The 23,332-nt window shown below is 38.8% G+C and overlaps 3 protein-coding genes across 3 annotated transcripts; all 3 read left to right on the plus strand.

Moving 5' to 3' along the window:
• The first annotated feature begins 23 nt into the window (after positions 1-23).
• Positions 24-11,993, plus strand: LOC124353432 (zinc finger protein 467-like). Its single transcript, XM_046803271.1, has 8 exons — positions 24-60; positions 6,344-6,409; positions 6,718-7,000; positions 9,147-9,322; positions 9,408-9,632; positions 9,718-9,942; positions 11,062-11,287; positions 11,732-11,993. The coding sequence occupies exons 1-8, from the start codon at positions 24-26 to the stop codon at positions 11,991-11,993; spliced, it is 1,500 nt and encodes a 499-aa protein (XP_046659227.1).
• A 5,781-nt stretch (positions 11,994-17,774) lies between these two features.
• On the plus strand, positions 17,775-22,084 carry LOC124353434 (zinc finger Y-chromosomal protein-like). Its single transcript, XM_046803273.1, has 4 exons — positions 17,775-18,768; positions 19,270-21,093; positions 21,278-21,504; positions 21,660-22,084. The coding sequence occupies exons 2-4, from the start codon at positions 20,778-20,780 to the stop codon at positions 22,029-22,031; spliced, it is 915 nt and encodes a 304-aa protein (XP_046659229.1). The 5' UTR covers positions 17,775-18,768; positions 19,270-20,777; the 3' UTR covers positions 22,032-22,084.
• On the plus strand, positions 18,469-20,231 carry LOC124353433 (zinc finger protein 775-like). The gene is made up of 3 exons (XM_046803272.1): positions 18,469-18,731; positions 19,270-19,439; positions 20,011-20,231. The coding sequence occupies exons 1-3, from the start codon at positions 18,469-18,471 to the stop codon at positions 20,229-20,231; spliced, it is 654 nt and encodes a 217-aa protein (XP_046659228.1).
• Positions 22,085-23,332: the final 1,248 nt, after the last annotated feature.

Raw genomic sequence — 23,332 nt, forward strand, 5'->3', positions numbered from 1 at the left:
TGTTGAGATCTGTTTGTATTAAAATGATGTTCAGTCATCAAGATTATCAGCGTGAACCAGGTGAGCAAGAAGCTACCTCTGGATGTTGTGTGTGAGGTTTAGTCGTAGTCAATCAGCTTTTGATTCATTTGTATCACATCAAGTAATTTAATTCTGGATTGACAACATACATCAAATTTGATTGAAGTTTATTGTGGTTAATACAATAGAACATTTTTGAGGAGAGAATAAATTTCATTTTTATTGCGTTCATATTTTTTGAAGGTAATCTCTCAATAGTTGAGTCTCAGAATCCTAATTTCAGAGCTTTAAATAACTCAAATATTAAATTTTGATTGTTGTACACCTAAAAAAGAAAACAAATGTGAAATAAAATTTGATGGAAGGGATATTGTGGTGTGTCACCTTGCTGGCAGTTGGTAGTCAGTTGTTTCTAAAAATAAATTAAATAAAATAAATTGTCGATTTAGGCTCACAACCACATATCAACATCGAATAATGTGAGATTACAGGAAGAAAAATAAAAATGTATTTTACTTCATGCGATGAAGAAAAATAAATTGCAGGATATTCATTGAATGAATAAAAAGGTTTATTCCAACAAGGAAAAGTACTTTCACAGTATTAACAATAAATATTAAAGCACACATTCCTGCAGTGATCTGTTCCATGGAACTGGGCAGCACCTCAGCCAGACTCGCTTTGACTGCGTAGGTGTTAAGATACTGGTCTAGCAACAGTTGGCAGATCGATATCTCGAGCTTTTATCTTTGTTCGTACTTTCCGTAACAAGAGGGTGAAATTGGTGCCGCAAAGTCTTCTAACTTATCCCTCTAACATTTCCAAGCAGGTAAGTACATGTATTTCAATGTGCTTGATTCGGTGATGACCAACTATTACAATTGATAATAAAGTAAATATGTCCCAAACGCGCCTGTCTCTCTTCCTGCTACACCTATTTTTGGAGATCTACAATCCGACTGTTTACCAACTTTTTTGTTGGCACCAGTTTTTCTATCAGCCTTCAATGGCGCGTCATTGTTGGATTCTGGGAAAGGTGCCCGTTTCCCTAGTTAAAACATTTCTCGAAAGTGGGATTTTACCTTAAAGTTCATAACTAATAAACGGGTTATTTAACAATATTACGATTAGGAATTATTATGTTAATACAACTTTTAGTCAAATTTACAAGTTAGCCAACGAGTTTCAACTGGAGATTGTTTTAAAATGTATATCTTTTTTAAGAAACAGAAATGTCAACATTCGTAATACTATCGTAAAGAAGAAAAGGTTTGTTACCTTATGTTACGTTATATATAATCTAATAAAAGTTAACAATTAAACATTTTAGCTGGTCTCATGCGACTCTTAAATAAATAGATTTACAATTTATATTCAGTTGCAGAAAACATGTTAACAAGTGCTCAAAGTCTACTCAAACGAGTCTCACCGCGCGACTGTTTGATCTGATAGTAAATTAATTATGATATTATACAGTTCTCTGAATAGTCCTTGTCATGTATTGTGACATCTAGCGGACTTCACTGGAACTATGTCACGTATCGCGATAGTGTCGCTGTACAGATTCTTAGTTCTCTCTGTATGGTGGTGGTGTCAAGCGGCAGGACGTAGAGTTTACATTAGTGGTGGGAATAACTGAATGAAAATAACTGGTTAGTTCGGTTATTTTATTTTAACCGATTAGTCGGTTATTTTTGCTGCATCCAGTTAAATTAGTCTAGAGACTAATTTTTCTACCGACTAATTTTTCTATAAGTTAACTGATTGTGCAGACTTAGTCTGTACTTGAATTAGTCGGTGATTCTGATCGGTTATTTTAAATTAGTCTTTAGATAAGTTTTTCTACCGACTAATGTTTCTATAAGTTAACTGGTTGTGAAGACTTAGTCTATATTTGAATTAATCGTTGATTCTGATCGGTTATTTTAAATTAGTCTTTAGATAAGTTTTTCTACTGACTAATTTTTCTATAAGTTAACTGGTTGTGAAGACTTAGTATATATTTGAATTAATCGTTGATTCTGATCGGTTATTTTAAATTAGTCTTTAGATTAGTTTTTCTACCGACTAGTTTTTCTATAAGTTAACTGGTTGTAAAGACAGTCTATATTTGAATTAATCGTTGATTCTGATCGGTTATTTTAAATTAGTCTTTAGATTAGTTTTTCTACCGACTAATTTTTCTATAAGTTAACTGGTTGTGAAGACTTAGTCTATATTTGAATTAATCGTTGATTATGATCGGTTATTTTAAATTAGTCTTTAGATTAGTTTTTCTACCGAATAATTTTTCTGTAAGTTAACTGGTTGTGCAGACAGTCTATACTTGAATTGCTCGTTTATTATAATAAGTTATTTTTATTACTGAAATATCGTTCTTTAGCGATTAACTTTCGGTTAACTTTGGTGATTCGTAATTAAAATAAATTATAATTTTGCAATTTGAACGGTAATTATCTTGTAGTGTTATAGATGATATATGATAATATAACATTTTAAAATGTTATGACTATAACGTATGCACAGAAAAAAGTAATAATACAATTACAGAATTTCGTTTTCAATTACGGTTCTGCCAGTGCGGGTTTGCTTGGAATTTTTTGATTGTATATTCAGGTCCGAACTCAGACCGGGTTTTCGTACAATTTCTTCCGGAGCCAGTCACACGTCTATATGAAGGGACTGTGTCTGGTGGGGGGACACGACGGGGCCCGACCGAATATCTTTACCAGGGCTCGCCAAAGCTAAGTACGGCCGTGAGTAAATTGGCCGCGCCGCACCGCTTACCTGTCTCAACAGGAATGGTTCATTCCCCCACCACCCCATCCCTTTGACTCTCCATATCTATCGAAGAATATAAATAATCAGTTCAGTTCGCACCTACTTATCTCCAATAGAAGATCTTCTTTTATCAAACTTTGATGTTTGATTTTTTATAAGACATAAATAAAATAATTGTGTAGGTATTCTGGTTAAGGAGTTTCGTGAATAATAGTGTTTTGTTTAAATACAAAAATGAAATGCGTTATATTGAGAGTAAGTTAAGCAGAGCATTAGGCTAATTGTTTAGGTGTAATTGTTATCTGTAAATAAACTCTGAAATTGTGTACTAAAATGTGGATTGAATTTAAAAGGTAATCGGTTATTCATTCGACTAAAATAACCGATTAACGAGAAAAATAACTGACTGGTTAGTCGGTTATAAAATCCATTCGGTTATCCCATCACTAGTTTACATGTAACAGTGACTCTTGTCATGTATTGTGACATCTAGCGGACTTCACTGGAACTACGTCACGTATCGCGATAGTGTCGCTGTACAGATTCTTAGTTCTCTCTGTATGGTGGTGGTGTCTAGCGGCAGGACCTAGAGTTACATGTAACAGTGACGCGCTTGTACTCCCTACTCCCTAAACAACGATCTGTTTGTATTGTTTGTAGCCCTCCCTCCCTAGTGACGTGACATTCAAATACATTAGTAGGTATTCCAGTGCGCCGCTAACTAGTGAAGGTTACGGTATGCACTGCTATTTCATCGAAAGATTGCATTCATTATTCACAATTAATTTGAATAAGATTCTTAGATTGAACGAGATGCATAACTATTCAGCGATAGTACACTCGTTACACATCTGGACATATTATTTTTTTAAATTAAGAAAGTATTCTTTTTTTACTTGCAGTTATTTTATATGTCAAAGAAACGAGGAAACGGTTTAAATATGTCGATAAAAACTACTTATAAAGGTTATTTGTAGGATAAAATCATTTCTGTTATTACATTAGAATAGCACAATTTATTTATTATAATTCGATAAATTATAGTTAAATTTATTATAGCTCAATAATTTAATTTTTAAATTTAATCAGTAAATCTTTTTTTCACTTTGAAGCATTTATAATGAAAATTCATGTTGACAAATTTATCAGTGAAGTATCCATTAACAGTAAATAGTGAACACTGAACACTGAACGCTGCAACAGATCGTTCTACTACTACCCTCGGGATGAAGGGAACAGGATTTTTCCAGACATACGTCTCGTGATAAATCAAGAATTTATTTTACCAAGATATAAATGAGCCAAATATTCATTAAAGAAGAATACACGGCGTGGCGGCTATTTTTTTAAGATTTTATTTACTAACATACATTCACTCATTTATAGTATTCGGTTAAACACGGGTCAATAAATATTCTGACTTAAAATCGTTAATTAAAGTATTCAATTTATTTCTTCCGAGCAGACGTTTTCAAATTTGTTTATATTATTTCAATTGAATGCCCCATCAGTCTTAGCAAGCTCTTGGTTGCGGCTGTCAAAGTACACTTTGGATGCTCTATGCACTCGTCAACAGTTTAAAAATTAAACCTCTTTGATGGTAATGTAACTATCAATGAAATGTTTCGATTAAGTGGTTTCCAATCCCTGGTGGACCATGTCGTATGTAATATCGAGATAAACACTGGAACAGTTGTGTGAGCTGGACGCTGCGCTAGTGTTGCGCTTGGTAGTTCAGAGATCTGGCCGCAGGATTGCGCTGTGAACAGTGAGACAGGGTTGTTGTTGCTGCTGCTGGTAAGATGCCAGTGCTTGAATTAGTAGCAGCGTCGTTAGTTACTCGCTACACTCAAATAACTGTTTTGGCCAAAATCTTCAAACTGACACAGTTCTCTAATTAGTACCTATATTGAAACGTTTGTTTTTATATGAAATCTGCATGGATCTTTCTCGTTTTTAAATATTATAATATTTAATATTTGCTTAAAAATTTAATTATTTTTCATTACAATATCTAAATACTAGAAAAATGTCATGCATATTTCTTATAAGAAACGTTATATTCATTTTTTTAAGAAGCGTACCAATGTGCTGATGTTCATAAACAATTGGTTGCCTTCCTTATTAAATAAAGTTATTCTTCAAATATATTTAAATAGACAAGATAGTACGTCTTTTAATCTATGTAAATAATAAAATGGAACGAAAGCGTACCCATTTATGTAATCTGTCCCAAGTCATGATACACGAATGTAGTAAGTAGTGTAGTACACTGTTGTCCCAACTAACTGTCTCTCGTGTGTGTGTCTGGCAGGTGAGGAAGACCGAGACCGCAGCGACAACCGGTTGAGCTGTACCAAGTCATGATACACGAATGTACTAAGTAGTGTAGTAAATTGTTGTCCCAACTAACTGTCTCGTGTGTGTGTGTCCAGCAGGTGAGGAAGACCGAGACCGCAGCGAGAACCGGTTGAGCTGTACCAAGTCATGATACACGAATGTAGTAAGTAGTGTAGTACACTGTTGTCCCAACTAACTGTCTCGTGTGTATGTCCGGCAGGTGAGGAAGGCCGAGACCGCAGCGAGAACCGGTTGAGCTGTACCAAGTCATGATACACGAATGTAGTAAGTAGTGTAGTACACTGTTGTCCCAACTAACTGTCTCGTGTGTATGTCCGGCAGGTGAGGAAGACCGAGACCGCAGCGAGAACCGGTTGAGCTGTACCAAGTCATGATACACGAATGTAGTAAGTAGTGTAGTACACTGTTGTCCCAACTAACTGTCTCGTGTGTGTGTCCGGCAGGTGAGGAAGACCGAGACCGCAGCGAGAACCGGTTGAGCTGTACCAAGTCATGATACACGAATGTACTAAGTAGTGTAGTACACTGTTGTCCCAACTAACTGTCTCGTGTGTATGTCCGGCAGGTGAGGAAGACCGAGACCGCAGCGAGAACCGGTTGAGCTGTACCAAGTCATGATACACGAATGTAGTAAGTAGTGTAGTACACTGTTGTCCCAACTAACTGTCTCGTGTGTGTGTCCGGCAGGTGAGGAAGACCGAGACCGCAGCGAGAACCGGTTGAGCTGTACCAAGTCATGATACACGAATGTACTAAGTAGTGTAGTACAATTGTTGTCCCAACTAACTGTCTCGTGTGTGTGTGTCCAGCAGGTGAGGAAGACCGAGACCGCAGCGAGAACCAGTTGAGCTGTACCAAGTCATGATACACGAATGTACTAAGTAGTGTAGTACACTGTTGTCCCAACTAACTGTCTCTCGTGTGTGTGTCCAGCAGGTGAGGAAGACCGAGACCGCAGCGACAACCGGTTGAGCTGTACCAAGTCATGATACACGAATGTACTAAGTAGTGTAGTACACTGTTGTCCCAACTAACTGTCTCTCGTGTGTGTGTCCAGCAGGTGAGGAAGACCGAGACCGCAGCGAGAACCAGTTGAGCTGTACCAAGTCATGATACACGAATGTAGTAAGTAGTGTAGTACACTGTTGTCCCAACTAACTGTCTCGTGTGTTGTGTCCAGCAGGTGAGGAAGACCGAGACCGCAGCGAGAAACCAGTTGAGCTGTACCAAGTCATGATACACGAATGTACTAAGTAGTGTAGTACACTGTTGTCCCAACTAACTGTCTCGTGTGTGTGTCCGGCTGGTGAGGAAGACCGAGACCGCAGCGAGAACCAGTTGAGCTGTACCAAAGTCATGATACACGAATGTAGTAAGTAGTGTAGTAAATTGTTGTCCCAACTAACTGTCTCGTGTGTGTGTGTGTCCAGCAGGTGAGGAAGACCGAGACCGCAGCGAGAACCAGTTGAGCTGTACCAAGTCATGATACACGAATGTACTAAGTAGTGTAGTACACTGTTGTCCCAACTAACTGTCTCGTGTTGTGTCCGGCAGGTGAGGAAGACCGAGACCGCAGCGAGAACCGGTTCAGCTGTACCAAGTGCGGTCGCCGGTACAAGCAGAAAGTGACGTTGGTCCGCCACCTGCGTTACGAGTGCGGTATAACGCCGCAGTTCCCCTGTCCTCTGTGTACGTACAGAGCCAAGCACAGGGCTCACCTGGAGCACCACCTGAGGTACCGACACCCTGCACCTGCACCTGTCTACCGACTGGAACCCAACCTGCAGCACCTGCACATGCTCGCCGACGATGGTTCCAGAGATAAAGCACTCGACACGTGATCGTTAACAGAGACTTGAAAGGTTAACATGTACGCGACTCAGCGTTTCGAGACTGATATCGCTGTCTTCCTCAGGAGTCACATCCTGAAACACGAGTTCTCGTGTGGTTAAATCCTCATACTAAAGGTTAAAGTTGTGCACCCAGTTATTGATTGGAATAAATGTAGTTAATTTTTTAAACAAAGTTCTAGTTTCAACCCTTAGGCATAACGTAGCGATGGTGGGAAGGGTTGATTCTGTGTGGATGTTGAGTTTAACTCCAGTCCTGACCCTGTTACAGACCTGACTCCTGGAACCTGGAGTCATGTTCGTCTGAAGAAACATATAAACTTCGTCTTGTGCTTCTTCGTCGCCTTTTTAGATTTTTTCCGACGATTATGACTCCAAATTCCAGGAGTCACATTTCTGACGCTGCATTAGGTGGGAGGTGAACTGGAACAAAACTTTGAAAAGATATAATATTTCATTCCAGGAGTAGTTTTAAACATTTTAAGTAGGATTTAAAAGAATCTTATACTCAGGCCCAGAGAAACAAAGTTAAAAATGAGGATATTTTTAAAACGATGTTTTCATAGAGGGAATGAATTGTTATTCTTTTTTTATCTTCACGAAGTTACCGTAAAGAGCTACAAATCTAAAGTTAAAAAATTACCCAAACCAAAAAGCTACCACATCGCCTTAAATAACAATAAAATCAAGTGGGTTGTTTAAGAACACCCTGGCAGCTACAATATAGAAAGGTCTCCTACACCGGGTGGGGGAGGAACGAATTTGCCGGAAATTAAAATGACGCGTGGGGCCCAAAGGGTTAAACATTTTGTATTTTATAGTTTCCATTGACAGAATTTGTGTAAAATATTCTTTGTATACTCTAATTTATATGATTGAATTGACGAAATCCTTGGAATACTAATGTACATTAATTATAAATTACATAAGTGTATGCAATTTTCATTTAATTATATTTATATATTAATAGTTAGGAGTAACGTAAGTTTCACATTTGAATGTTCATATTTTAAAACATTATTTACTTTAGGTTTGTATAATGTTAAGAAAGCAATGTACACAAATAAATAATATTTTTGTATACCAATTACTTTGGAGTTTTGCAGTTTGTATTTCCCTAAACAAATTAACACACCTCACTACGGTTTGACTTGATCAAGCTCTACTTTTTATTTAATGATTTAAACAGGGGCAAATTTATACAGTGGTATTTCTGAGATTGTATTACATAGTAAGGCTGTAGAAACAAATTGTAGTGATGGTAACAGATTTTTTATAATAATTATTATTTTATTTCAACCTGTAAATATTTGTTTCCAGAAGTAACATATCTAATGACTGTATATAATGTTTGTTAATTGTTTTACTGCAATAAAGAATTATTATTATTATTATTATTATAAGGACAGATATATGGGGTATTGTAGTGGTAAATATGTTAAATTCCCATACAAACATCAATTTAGAAGTATGCAGATGAATACTGTGAATGCTACAGGCCTGTGTTTGTAGGACGTGTGGTATCAATGTAAGACAAGGGATCGGTACTGTATGTACAGGTATTCCGTATATCTGAACAATCTCATGTACATGTTTATGTACTTGAAGCGTACTGGAATATTTTCCTGTGAAGACACTGTTCAGAAATACGAGTGTTTAGTTACAACGTTAGTTTTTATATATTATTTTTTTAATTTAATTTTCGTACATGATAACTTTTTCATTGTAGTTGAATTGTTTTGGCACGCTTGTTCTTCAAGTTAATAGTCGAACCTGTCAGCTTAGCTGTCTTAAATCAAATTCTCTAAATTTTACTCCTCAAAAGTTCATTATTTAAAAAATAAAATACTGAAGATGGAGAAATATTCTATATTTTATACTTCTCCATTCATTCCAAAATTCCTATAAAAATAATATATCAAAATTAATATCATAACAAGACAATCGTATTTCTGAACAGTATTTCCAGAGGAAAATATTCCGGAGGCATCAAGTACAGAAACATATATATGACATAGATTTGTTCACATATTATAATTTATCATCACTCTTTTTTCTTGAAATATTATGTCCAGAGTGAATGGAAAGAGCATCGCAAATGTAAGTTTAATACATTAGATGCCCTTAAGACAGGTTGCGCGGTACACACGACAAGTACGAGTGCGGCCAGAAGGCTCTGTTCCCGTGTCCGTACATAGGCTGGACGGAGGACACGATAGTGACACGAGATCTGTTGCAGGATCCAGGTTCCTGTGTGCACTCTGCGGGCGGGTCTACAAACACCAGCGTAACCTGCACAGACACGTCAAGTACGAGTGCGGCCAGAAGGCTCTGTTCCCGTGTCCGTACATAGGCTGGACGGAGGACACGATAGTGACACGAGATCTGTTGCAGGATCCAGGTTCCTGTGTGCACTCTGCGGGCGGGTCTACAAACACCAGCGTAACCTGCACAGACACGTCAAGTACGAGTGCGGCAAGAAGGCTCTGTTCCCGTGTCCGTACATAGGCTGGACGGAGGACACGATAGTGACACGAGATCTGTTGCAGGATCCAGGTTCCTGTGTGCACTCTGCGGGCGGGTCTACAAACACCAGCGTAACCTGCACAGACACGTCAAGTACGAGTGCGGCCAGAAGGCTCTGTTCCCGTGTCCGTACATAGGCTGGACGGAGGACACGATAGTGACACGAGATCTGTTGCAGGATCCAGGTTCCTGTGTGCACTCTGCGGGCGGGTCTACAAACACCAGCGTAACCTGCACAGACACGTCAAGTACGAGTGCGGCAAGAAGTCTCTGTTCCCGTGTCCGTACATAGGCTGGACGGAGGACACGATAGTGACACGAGATCTGTTGCAGGATCCAGGTTCCTGTGTGCACTCTGCGGGCGGGTCTACAAACACCAGCGTAACCTGCACAGACACGTCAAGTACGAGTGCGGCAAGAAGGCTCTGTTCCCGTGTCCGTACTGCCCCCACAGAGCCAAACAGAAGGCGCATCTCAATGCTCACATACTGTTCAGACACACTGTCGTTGAGACGGTTTCGACCCCTGTTTCTGTCGGACAGATTTTAGATTATTTTCTCATCTATATATCTCATTATATAACACAATAAAGAATGGCTTTATTTATTTTATCGTGTGGTTATTTTACTTTCAGATTTTGTAGTTCTCCTTTCTTTGTTCAATATAATGTACGTGCCGCAGCCGCACTGTGTTGGCCGAGCGAGTTTAGGAAGAGTTGTTCCGAGTACAAACTACTACGATTTCTATAAATATCTACCTAAGCATTATAAATCTTACTTAAGTTTTAATAATGTCACTTTGGTATTTATGGAGTTAACGAATTAACGGCGCACACAGAAAGTTCTCAGTAACACATTACGAGTTCTGTTGTTCGCGTTCAGATACTATGAATTAAATTATAATAGAAACTTCTTTTCTACATAAAAATGTAGTGTATGTTTTAGAAGTTAAGGTACAGATTAAAACTGCTAATGCATTAGTAATTCTGGTAATATTATACACAGAAGCTGGCGGTTCAGCTCTGCTTGTTTTAACATACCCTAATGTTTTGTGATGAGATTATAAAACAAAACATGGAACAAAGTAAAACACTAGATAACCGATTCTATTGTTTTAGTGTAAAATCCTTGTATAATATCGTATTTTAATTATTCATTTCTAATTAAATGTTTAATTTGATGTAACCAGAGGTAAAATAAATTACTAGAAGTAAATTCTGGGTTTTATACCGCCAATACTTTCATTGGTATGTAGTAATATAATTTGTCCATTTAATTACGGTAAATGAGACAAAAAATTTATAAAGTTTAACCTTAGTTAGAATTCTTTTATCTAGTTGGTCGGGTGAAACTAAAATATATGTATGGTTCAAGACATTGCAATATAAAGAAAGTAATGTTCTAGTAATAGTTGGTGTACCTCAAGGATAGGTTCCTCCTCCACTGATATTTCTACACACCTTTATGTGTGTTGCGCGTAATCGCAATGATTAATCGTTACGATTCCTTCAACTATGTTCCAGGATCCGTCGGAAGGTCGAGACCTTCCCGAGAGACTAACGGGTCTCTGCCCTTCCGCTGTGACAAGTGCGGATGGACGTACATGTACAAGGGCACATTGTCCAGACACCAGCGGTTCGAGTGTGGCAAGTCCGCCCAGTTCTGTTGTCCACACTGCCCTTACAGGGCCAAGCAGAAGACCAACCTCGTGGTCCATCTCAAGCTGAGGCATAAGGAGCTATTAGACCAGTAGATATAGGTACAGTATGCGTTTCATCTTACTTTACTCGTATCACCAGTGAGTTTAAGTATAATTTTCATCTACCTAGTAATCAACCTGTGAATGCTGCAAGAAAATCGACAATACAATAATTTATAGTACTTATTACTTATCTTAATCACATTTGAATTGTTGGTTCTTTGAAACATTTTTCAAATAAAGATTCTATTTACACTCGTTTAGTTCATAAAAAACACTACAGAGCTCTGCCTTATCTTTTGTTCAAATAAATGTAACTTTAACAATCTTAAGTCCTACTGTTAAGTTCTCTGCTCTGGCTTAATATTAAATCACTTAAAATATTAAATCGGCTTAAAAATTGGCAACAACCAAGCCGTGTCCAGTGTAACTAATCGTTACTATATTTGGTTGTTGTAATACTCGTAGCTAACTGATTGTGATTGTGTGACCAGGAGTTGTGATACACCACGGCGGGCTGCGGGCCTCCACGAAGGAAGACTCCGACTTGTGCCTGGAGCGGCGGCTGCGGGCCGGGAGATACACGTGTTCCACGTGCGGGCGGGAGTACAAGTACCGCGACACTCTCGGGAGACATCAACGCATGGAGTGCGGGAAGAGTGCGCAGTTCTCCTGTCACTTCTGTCCTTACATGAGCAAACACAAGGCGAACCTCACTGTCCACGTGTTCAGGAAACACCGCCAACAATGAGATAGTGTATAAAAGGAAAAATGTAGTGCCTACCTAATTGCAAATAAACTTTGTTATAATCTGTTGAATTACATTGAACTTGATGGGATACTCGTACAAAAGTTATATAAAATAAGTTATTGCGTTTTCTTAGCGATGATAAGAGGCTAACAAGATAATAACATACAGGGTGTCAATTAAGTCTGGAACCTCTTTTTTAATTTTTGAACCATAATAAAAAGAAATACCAAAGTTCACACGTGCTTACTGGTGATAGTAACGCACACACATCTGCCCAATTACCGACCGGATAATCCCTTTGGGGGATGGTCCACAAGGAGTCGGAACAAAATTCTTAAATAGCAGCATAGGTCAAATTTGGTATCAAATTAAAGGTCTTACTTAGCAGAGTACAATGCCGCAAACCGGACTTGAAAAGGTGGATTCATTCATTAGTTATAGCTATTTGAATTTTAAAACAATTGAACAATGTAAATTATTAAGTATTACAAGTAAACACCAATTTTTAAGTACCTGTGATCAAAGTAAGTGTTCAAAATGTTCTCCTCCCATCATCTGACAATGTAGTAATCGAAGCCAGGAATCAATAATTATTACCAATAACACAACTACTGTTAGAATGTGAAAGTGGCAGATTGAGTCATACACAGCATCCACAGAAACTTAACGTTTGGGCAGGTATTATAGGAAATCAAATTATGGGCCCATTATTTATCAATGGTATTTTAAATGGTGACTCGTATCTAGCAATGCTCCAAAATGAGATAATTCCTGCAATACAAGCTGCTCTTGGTCGACAATTTCAAAGAATTTATTTCCAACAAGATGGCGCGCCACCACACTTTGCTCTCCTTGTTAGAGAATACTTGGATACAATATTCCTTCACAGATGGATTGGAAGACGTGGTGCAGTAGAGTGGCCTGCTCGTTCCCCTGATTTATCTCCGCTGGATTTTTTTCTTTGGGGATACCTCAAAGATAAAGTTTATCGTACTAAGCCTCGAGATTTGGCGCACCTAAGAAATCTCATAGTCCAAGAAGCTCAAGATATTCCTCGTGACTACCTTCAAAATGCAGTGGATGGCTTTTACAACCGCCTAGGACATTGCCAGACGATGGTAGGGGAACATTTTGAACACTTACTTTGATCACAGGTACTTAAAAATTGGTGTTTACTTGTAATACTTAATAATTTACGTTGTACAATTGTTTTAAAATTCAAATAGCTATAACTACTGAATGAATCCACCTTTTGAAGTCCGGTTTGCGGCATTGTACTCTGCTAAGTAAGACCTTTAATTTGATACCAAACTTGACCTATGCTGCTATTTAAGAATTTTGTCCGACTCCTTGTGGACCGTTCCCCAAAGGGATTATCTGGTCGGTAATTGGGCAGATATGTGCGTTACTATCACCAGTAAGCACGTGTGAACTTTGGTATTTTTTTATATTGTGGTTTAAAAATTAAAAAAGAGGTTCCAGACTTAATTGACACCCTGTATAACATATTCACTGGATAGTATTAATCCAAAATAATCCATTAACCACATTTGAATACACTTTTAAGCAGTTGTCGTGTAATAAATGCAACTTTATCTTATCAACTAAGAGTTTTAATTAAGTGATACATTTACGAAGACTGTAACCTCATTTTACACCATGGCTCTTAGAAAAAGAATTTTCCGTGTAAAACATGTTTTGAAAAATTGAAATTTTAATCGTAATAATATTATAAATGTATTAACTCAGTCATACATATTAATTTATTTTATTAAAATGTTAAAATCCTATTATTATAACTGTTATTACGTACACAGTCAAATAAACGTACATGAAGCACAACAAAATGATATTTTGAATTAACTATGGTTATAGCAATGTTAATTAGTGGACAAGAATTTGTGATACAATATGATGTACGAGTATATTGTATAGGTCTTGTATACCTAAGGTGCTGTACAGTAAATAATAAAAGCTATATTTTGTGTACTTGATACCGATAATAAACATTTGTTTGTACATACGAGTATTTATTTTCACCCTGGTTTTACTCATCGTGTGAATAGTTTGGAACAGTCCGGTACTTGTGAGGACTGATGTAGGGAACTGACACGAGGACTGATGTAGGGAACTGACACGAGGACTGATGTAGGGAACTGACACGAGGACTGATGTAGGGAACTGACACGAGGACTGATGTAGGGAACTGACACGAGGACTGATGTAGGGAACTGACACGAGGACTGATGTAGGGAACTGACACGAGGACTGATGTAGGGAACTGACACGAGGACTGATGTAGGGAACTGACACGAGGACTGATGTAGGGAACTGACACGAGGACTGATGTAGGGAACTGACACGAGGACTGATGTAGGGAACTGACACGAGGACTGATGTAGGGAACTGACACGAGGACTGATGTAGGGAACTGACACGAGGACTGATGTAGGGAACTGACACGAGGACTGATGTAGGGAACTGACACGAGGACTGATGATAACAATAACGGGTCCTCGTGATGATGGTCAATGATTTATTTACGTTCTCTTAAATACTCTGATAATCACTTGTCAGTCTTAAAAGTGTTTGACATGCAATTTATTGTGAATGTTGTGTTTGGCTCAAATTCCCCTTCCTGTTAGTGTAACCAAGGACTGCTGTCACAGACTTGACTCCTAGAATCTGGAGTCATGTTCGTCTGAAGAGATCCAAAAAATGTGTAGGTGTCTCTGATGTCCAAACAATGTAAAGGGTTCGTTTTGAGCTTCTTCTTCGCATACTTTGATCGGATCTCTTCAGATGACAGGACTCCAGATTCCATGAGTCAAGTCTGTGACAGCGTAAGATTCCAGACGCTGCACTAAGAAGAAGTGAACTGGAACTAAACTCAACATTCACATTAAATAAACCCTTCCCACTATAGCTAAGTTGTATTCAAGTCATTTCAATAAACTCTCCATTAAAGATGAATTCGAATGAACTATAAAAAGTACCTACTTATCCAACAATTTTATTGGTGTTATGATCGCGAGGACTGTCGCTCTCGCAGAAAACACCATCAGGCACACACAAATGAATACAACGCGGATGATTTAAAATGAATGAATAAGTGTATCCTATAAGCAATGAACATCTATAATGTATCCGCTTATTGTGTTAAATTATTAATATTCAACAGATGCTGCACAATGAACAATTTGTTAAATATTTATTTCTCGACGTTTCATCTGGTCCATTATTTTATCGATTCTGACTAGAAAAAGTTAGTCTGACTCTAGGACATTTGAAAATCAAGCGATTGCTTCCACATTTATTTCTATAAGCTAGTAGAATAATCGTGGACTCTTTAATTAATTGGTCTGATATAACTGGCATGTTACTTTATTTCTTAACAACGCATAAATTAGTTTATACATTATTAATCATATCACCTTATTATGTAATGTAGTTTAATATTTTGTTGTTTCATATAACTGATAGTCCTGATTCATCGAATTTGATATCATTCCTACATTTAGTAGAACGCTTAGATACCTCCAAATTCTATAACTACTATAAATGCCCACATTTAACAATTGATATTTCATGTTTCCAGAGAAAACACCTTAAAGGATTGTGACTATGAAATTTAAAAGCATTTACCCAATCAGAAAGTCGGCTTATGGGAATGAAGGATGAACGTGATTAGCAGCCTTGTTACTAGTTGAGATCTGAACAAAGGTGAATAGCAGCCTTGTTACTGGCTGAGATCTGAACAAAGGTGATTAGCAGCCTCGTTACTAATTGAGATCTGAACAAACGTGATCAGCAGCCTTGTTACTAGCTGATATCTGAACAAACGTCATTAACAGCCTTGTTACTGGCTGAGATCTGAACAAAGGTAATTAGTAGTCTAGTTACTAACTTAGATCTGAACAAAGGTGATTAGCAGCCTCGTTACTAATTGAGATCTGAACAAACGTGATCAGCAGCCTTGTTACTAGCTGATATCTGAACAAACGTCATTAGCAGCCTTGTTACTAGTTGAGATCTGAACAAACGTCATTAGCAGCCTTGTTACTAATTGAGATCTGAATAAACGTGATTAGCAGCCTCGTTACTAATTGAGGTCTGAACAAACGTGATTAACAGCCTTGTTACTAGCTGAGATCTGAACAAACGTCATTAGCAGCCTTGTTACTAGCTGAGATCTGAACAAACGTGATTAGCAGCCTTGTTACTAGCTGAGATCTGAACAAACGTGATTAGCAGCCTTGTTACTAGCTGAGATCTGAACAAACGTGATTAACAGCCTTGTTACTAGTTGAGATCTGAACAAAGGTGATTAGTAGTCTTGTTACTAGCTGAGATCTGAACAAACGTGATTAGCAGCCTTGTTACTAGCTGAGATCTGAACAAACGTGATTAGCAGCCTTGTTACTAGTTGAGATCTGAACAAACGTGATTAGCAACCTTGTTACTAGTTGAGATCTGAACAAACGTGATTAGCAGCCTTGTTACTAGCTGTGATCAGCACAAACGTGATTAGCAGCTTTGTTACTAGTTGAGATTTGAACAAACGTGATTAGCAGCCGTGTTACTAGTTGAGATCTGAACAAAAGGGATTAATTAATTATCCAATAATATAATGTATCTTGTCCATGTACAAATAAAAAATAACAGAATTATCGTTGTTATGTTTACTAATATTTTTATAGAAAAGGAAATACGAATGTGTATGTATCTATATGTTTATGTGTATGTATCTCTATGTATATGTAAATGTAATAAATAAAAATGTTGTTCCTGATGTCCTTTTTTCAAATGCCATGTTTCACTTGTATTATTTAAATATTACGGAAGTTAGTCTTAATATAGAACACTTTGGGTCAATTTCTATATCACCTATGTAGGAGTATGGAGCAAAGCCTAAAGCTTTGTAAATAAACCAGTTTATTAATCTGAAACGTATACTATTAATACTAAGACAAAAAAACTCTGTTGTTTGTTTCTCCTGGCTAGTTCAAGCGTGCCTACAAATCTATTATGTATTAATAGATTTCGTTGCAATAAATACGTTGGAATTTTAATAAAATTGTTCAAATAGTTGAACATCTATTAACCTTTTTATAACTATACTGGTTTTGTTTGTTATTTGACTTTTAAAATTTTCAGAATTGTTAATATTAGAGATAATAACATTTTTTTACTGTCTCGTATTTATTGTGACCTATGTACCGAACTTGGTTTCTTTAGCTTGACTATCTTTATAATAATTTAACTTGAAATAATAATTTTTTTATAAAAATAGCGGCTAGCTGCTAAACGAGGTATGTCTCTTGACCTATGTTTAAAAGACAATTTTTGTTTGAAATGATGAGTAATTGAATTACAATTGTATTTGGTGTGTACTGAAAATATCGTTCATAACTGGTACCTATAGTGAGTGATTTTGCGGTCCTTGGTCAAGTTTGCGGGCTCGCGTCCTGGAACAGGCCACTTTCGGAACTAGTTTTGATATACTATAATCCTGCAATCCAGAAGGAATACCAATTTTATTTGCGATTATTGTCATTTTTAATTTTGGTTTGATGTACAAAAACTTAAAAATTTATAGATCTAATTTTGTTACGCGTAACATAAATCACTTAGTATATAATCACGCAAATAAAATCGGTATTCCTTCTGCAGGATTTTAGTATACTCGTAACTAGTTCAGAAATTGGCCTGTTCCAGGACGCGAGCCCGCAAACGTGACCAAGGACCGCAAAATCACTCACTATATGTACCAGTTATGAACGATATTTTTCAGTCCACACCAAATATATTCGTAATGCAATTAATCCACAAGTATTACTTTTACAATCAACGCAAGTTTTCTTTTCCACATTTATGACAATTCATTATTTGTTGACAGATAATTACCGTTATAAATAAAAATATATAACTACAGTGATATTAATGTTGATACAATGTGATAATACATGTTATTAACATTGCGCAATAACATTTCTCTTATAATAATAACAATATTGTATAGATCGTGTCTATATTTATACTGCTCACAGAAGTAATAAGAACAGCTGATTCCAAACCCATAACTGCACACTATCCGGGAAACATTGCGAGCTACTTTCGTTTCACGCAACACGTACCAGTATTTTCTATGGCGTGCGATTACAATTTCGTTCAAGCTAATGAAAGCAATGTTGTGTATAATCTCGAACCTACCCATTGTGATACTCAAACACGACATTCTCTTGCAGAAGATCGGTCGCCGATGGCCCAGTTCAGTCCGTGTGACCAGGCGTCCTCGAGGCTACTTTCATTGCGAGCTACATTGCGAGCTACTTTCGTTTCACGCAACACGTACCAGTATTTTCTATGGCGTGCGATTACAATTTCGTTCAAGCTAATGAAAGCAATGTTGTGTATAATCTCGAACCTACCCATTGTGATACTCTAACACGACATTCTCTTGCAGAAGATCGGTCGCCGATGGCCCAGTTCAGTCCGTGTGACCAGGCGTCCTCGAGGCGCCAGCGCGCCGGACTGTACAGCTGCCCCAAGTGTTCTCGCACCTACAAGTACTCGGACAGCGTGGCGCGGCACCTCAAGTTCGAGTGCGGGAAGGAAGCCCAGTTCTACTGTGACCGGTGTCCGTTCAAGACCAAGCGGAAGAGCAACCTGAAGGCTCACACGACCATCAAGCACTTCTTCAATGACTTAGCGGATCCTCTCTGCGTCACCACTTCGCACTCGTGACCTCCACGTGTCGGTCGCTTGTGATCCGTTCAGGTGTTTGCGAATATTAATATTTATGAAATAGGTTGACTGATGATGAGAGGGACTCCCGAACATCTCTTGTGTTCTCTTCTTGTTTGGGTAATGTAATTATACCCACGAAAGTCGTTGACTCGTACTTTCACAGTTTACATTCAGTCTTAGCCTGATTAGGCCAAACGAGATGACACGAAATCCTTTGTTAAACTTTACAATTCACTCACAGTCTTGTTTAACTAAAATAAATGAGTGCTTGAGGTGAGTTTTGATTGAGAGAAATTAAAATATAAATTTTTTATTGTATATTTATATATCGTCCCAGATGGAAGAATAAATGGAAATTCAATCATCATTTAAAATACTTTAGAAACTAGATCTTTTAGGTGTATTATATTCTTGGCCGTTGAGAATGCCTGGATGTATTTTCGGATCAGATATTTGTATTTACACGCGGACTCTACGTGAAGTCACATTGTAGTTATAACCAAACAATAATTCAGCTGTGTCTGTATGCAGGGTCGGTCGCCGGGAGACGATCTACGGCTGCTGGATGTTTCCCCTGTCCCGCCTGCGGCAAGGTGTACAAGTACCGAGACAGCCTGACGCGCCACCAACGTCTGGAGTGCGGCAAGTTGCCGCAGTACCCCTGTCCCTACTGTCCCTACAAGGCGAAGCAGAAGAACAACGTCAAACTACACATCAGATATCAGCACAAAGACGTCATCATTTGAGAATAAACCATTTACATTTGTATTGTCACTGAATCTTATCTGCACCCTTGTCCATCGCGCTTCAACATAGACCAAGGGCTCTTGTGGTGGAACGAAACGCAAACTATAAGTCATATGATGTTAAATCTTGGATGCAGTGTTGTAATAAAGACTATTGTAGATTACGTTAGGTTAGATTAGTGGGTCCAATGGATCACTACCATTGTCTCTGAATCACGATAGTGGCCGGTTAGGTAAATGGTCGCACATGTTATAACCACATTCATCGTTAAAAACATGGTAATCACATTAGCGTCATTACATGCCGTTGATGGCGGTGATGTAGGTTTAGTTGGAGGGTAGACAAACCTGAAGTTTTAGTCGTGGAGGTACAACCACACAACTGTTGTACTAATCGGTATTTGCCGTGGTGTTGTAGAAATGTTTCACCGACTAATCTTTAATTCTTCTTGTAACCTTCTATTGTTCACATGAAGTGTATAATCAGACATATAACAGTTTTACTAGTCTCGTGTTACTGTTGCAGGAGTCTCCTCTGTCCAGGCGGCCCCAACATTCAGGTGCGACGGGTGCTCCCGGTCCTACAACCATCGCAAGTCCCTGAGTCGCCACCAGCGACTGGAATGCGGCAAGGAGGCTCAGTTCTCCTGTCCCTTCTGTCCGTACCGAGCCAAGCAGCCCAACAATGTTAAACTACACATGTACAACCAGCATTCCGACAAAGTGTTGCTGGATCGTTTGGATTAAAACATTCGATGTATTTTATACAACGCTAATCTTTATCGACTGCGCCATTTAAAAATTGTTCTAGTTCTTATATTTCAGGATGACCAAATACTCAAGTATACATTTTGCGAATAATTGGATACAGACATCACATTCGTGCCTTAAGATATTAAGATACACTATTTATGTTGTTAATTCAGATGTAAAAAGTCTTTTATACGTCATTCATCGTTAGTTAATGAGGAATGTACTACGGTCAACTTAATGAAATATACCGACTGAGCGGTTGAATACACCGTTAATTTGTGTTTAAATCACCACAACCATATCAAACACCTCAGTTGTAGAGAGATTAAAGACAATTTTAACGACCTAAATAATATGTAAGCGCTTCTGAATATCAAGTTTAGGACCTGTTTATCATTTATAGTTTATTAAATTCATTGTCAATAATTGACTTCTTAAAACATGATGTTGTTACGTTATCTGGGGATCTGACAGCACAATATTGAGGGAGATAATATAACTAAACTTTCAATTTCTAGAACGTTGTGTACAGGCGATGTGATGAGAATAACTAGACCTCGTGATTATCGTATATTGAGACTTGTTAATCACCAAAGACGTTTCACCACAGGACAGCTGCTGCCCAACAGTTTGACCTGGTACAAGTGTGGGGGATGTACTCGCAGCTACCGTTACCGCAAGACTCTGAACCGTCACATCCGTCTGGAGTGTGGCCAGTTAGGCCAGTTCCACTGTCCCTACTGTCCGTATCGGGGGAAGCAGAAAGTCCATCTGGTCAATCATCTGACCAGCAAGCACAGGCATGTCCCTCAGACCAGCGCCAGCAGCTCGGTAATCGCCAGCAACTGTAGATCATGACATGTGCAATTCATTTTACATTAAATGTTGTACAAACAAATCGATGATGGTCTGTATTTGCAGTTATTGTCCTAGACATTCGTACAAGTCGCATGTAATAATATCATCTGATACTCTCTGCTATAAGCCATATCACAACTTCCTTTCCGTCTGAGATCTTGTAACGCCGTGTGTGCTGTTAGTTACAGGCCAAGTGATGTTCCCCTGTGCCCTGTGCGGGCGCCAATACAAGTACAAGGACTCGCTCCGCCGCCACCTGAGACTGGAGTGTGGCAAAGACCCGCAGTTCCAGTGCAGCGTCTGCGATTATCGAGCCAAACAGAAGTCCACTCTTGTCAGTCACATGGCCACCAAACACTCCAAGGTCTCGTTTCCTGCAGACATCGTCGCCAGACAGACCTGGAAGATCTGAGTACCTGTAACCGACAAAGAGTAAACTATTTATTTTCAGATTTTTGAATTTAACCACCTCTCATCTTAAACTGTTGGCCAGTTAATCGGTTCAGTTGTTATATAGGCATATCGTAAGAAGGCCCTATCAATTTTACCGAGTTCTCTGTTTAATTGAGTGATAGTTATAGCAAGCATGTAAAATTAATTTGTAAGTTTCGTAGTATTTCGTATACAAGGACAGGAATGTGCGTGTGTCACTGTCACACTGTTCAAGCTATTGTATCCAACATGTTTCTTATTTCAGCCATCGGCCAGTTGCTGGCTGCTCACAGTTCTTGGCTGCAGCTTCACAAGTGTCCGACTTGCAGCAGGACGTACAAGTACAAGGAGAATCTGTACCGCCACCTGCGGCAAGAGTGCGGCAAGGAGCCGATGTTCCCCTGCGCCCACTGTCCCTATCGCGCCAAGCAGAAGAGTACTCTCACCAATCACGTACGCAAAATACACACGCGCCGAGAGGAACTTGCACACCAATACACTTGAAATTTAACTTGTATTTTGGTATTGTTCAATTATATTTTCATGTTTTATTACAAGTTTGACTGAATCACTTTCACCTTTGGGTAATTTGTTTTGAACTCAATTAAAAAAGAATGTTACACTGGTAATTTATGGTTCTTACATTATATAGACGTACAGTTAGTTCTGGATCAATTCCTTGTTAAATCTTTTAACCTTGTAAGAAGGCCATTCGTTTTGGTCTCCAAGAGCACTCGTTTGAGGGCTTTCAAAATATTCGTTGTAATTTGGTTTCGATTCGGTTTACATCACGGATCAAAGCCCTTCAATTATTAGTCGGTAAATCATTTTAAAATTTCCTTTCGTACGAATAGTTGACCTTCATTTTTAAATATCTATTTTTTACGCCTCTCAACAGTTTCACTTATTATAATTGTCATTCCATTATTGACTCGAGGATTAATGTAATAGAACCTATGCTAGGACTCGCACAGTAACGGTTTAATTTTGTAACGTAGATTGCTTATATTTGCAGATTTGATACTGGAGTTGGCTGAACACCTGATGGTACCTGTAGGTAAGAGCCACGTGCAGTACTACGAGCAGGATCTGACAAGTGAGGACACGCACGGGCTACCGGTCGACTGCGTGCTCTACACGCTCTCGCAGCGGCAGAAGCCTAAGCTGATGATGAACGGATACCTCTACAGTCAGCACAGTGTAGAGAACGGAGTGATCAGATGGCGCTGTGACGATAGACTCAAATGCTCTTCCTTAATTCACACGAAACTGGACTCGGACGATGTTGTCAAACGTGCCAGACACACTCATCCTCCTAATTGGGCAAAATGTAGCGGTCTTCAGTATGTCCCCAGAAGTAGACTTTTGTTCCAACAGTCTACTGGGCATGGGCGATGAGGTCAAACATGCCAGACACACTCACCTTCCTCTACTGGGCATGGGCGATGAGATCAAACATGCCAGACACACTCCCCTTCCTCTACCGGGCATGGGCGATGAGGTCAAACATGCCAGACACACTCACCTTCCTCTATTGGGCATGGGCGATGAGCTCAAACATGCCAGACACACTCCCCTTCCTCTACTGGGCATGGGCGATGAGCTCAAACATGCCAGACACACTCACCTTCCTCTACTGGGCATGGGCGATGAGGTCAAACATGCCAGACACACTCACCTTCCTCTACTGGGCATGGGCGATGAGGTCAAACATGCCAGACACACTCACCTTCCTCTACTGGGCATGGGCGATGAGGTCAAACATGCCAGACACACTCACCTTCCTCTACTGGGCATGGGCGATG

This window comes from Homalodisca vitripennis, chromosome 2, assembly GCF_021130785.1.
Source record: "Homalodisca vitripennis isolate AUS2020 chromosome 2, UT_GWSS_2.1, whole genome shotgun sequence".
Lineage (NCBI taxonomy): Eukaryota > Metazoa > Arthropoda > Insecta > Hemiptera > Cicadellidae > Homalodisca > Homalodisca vitripennis.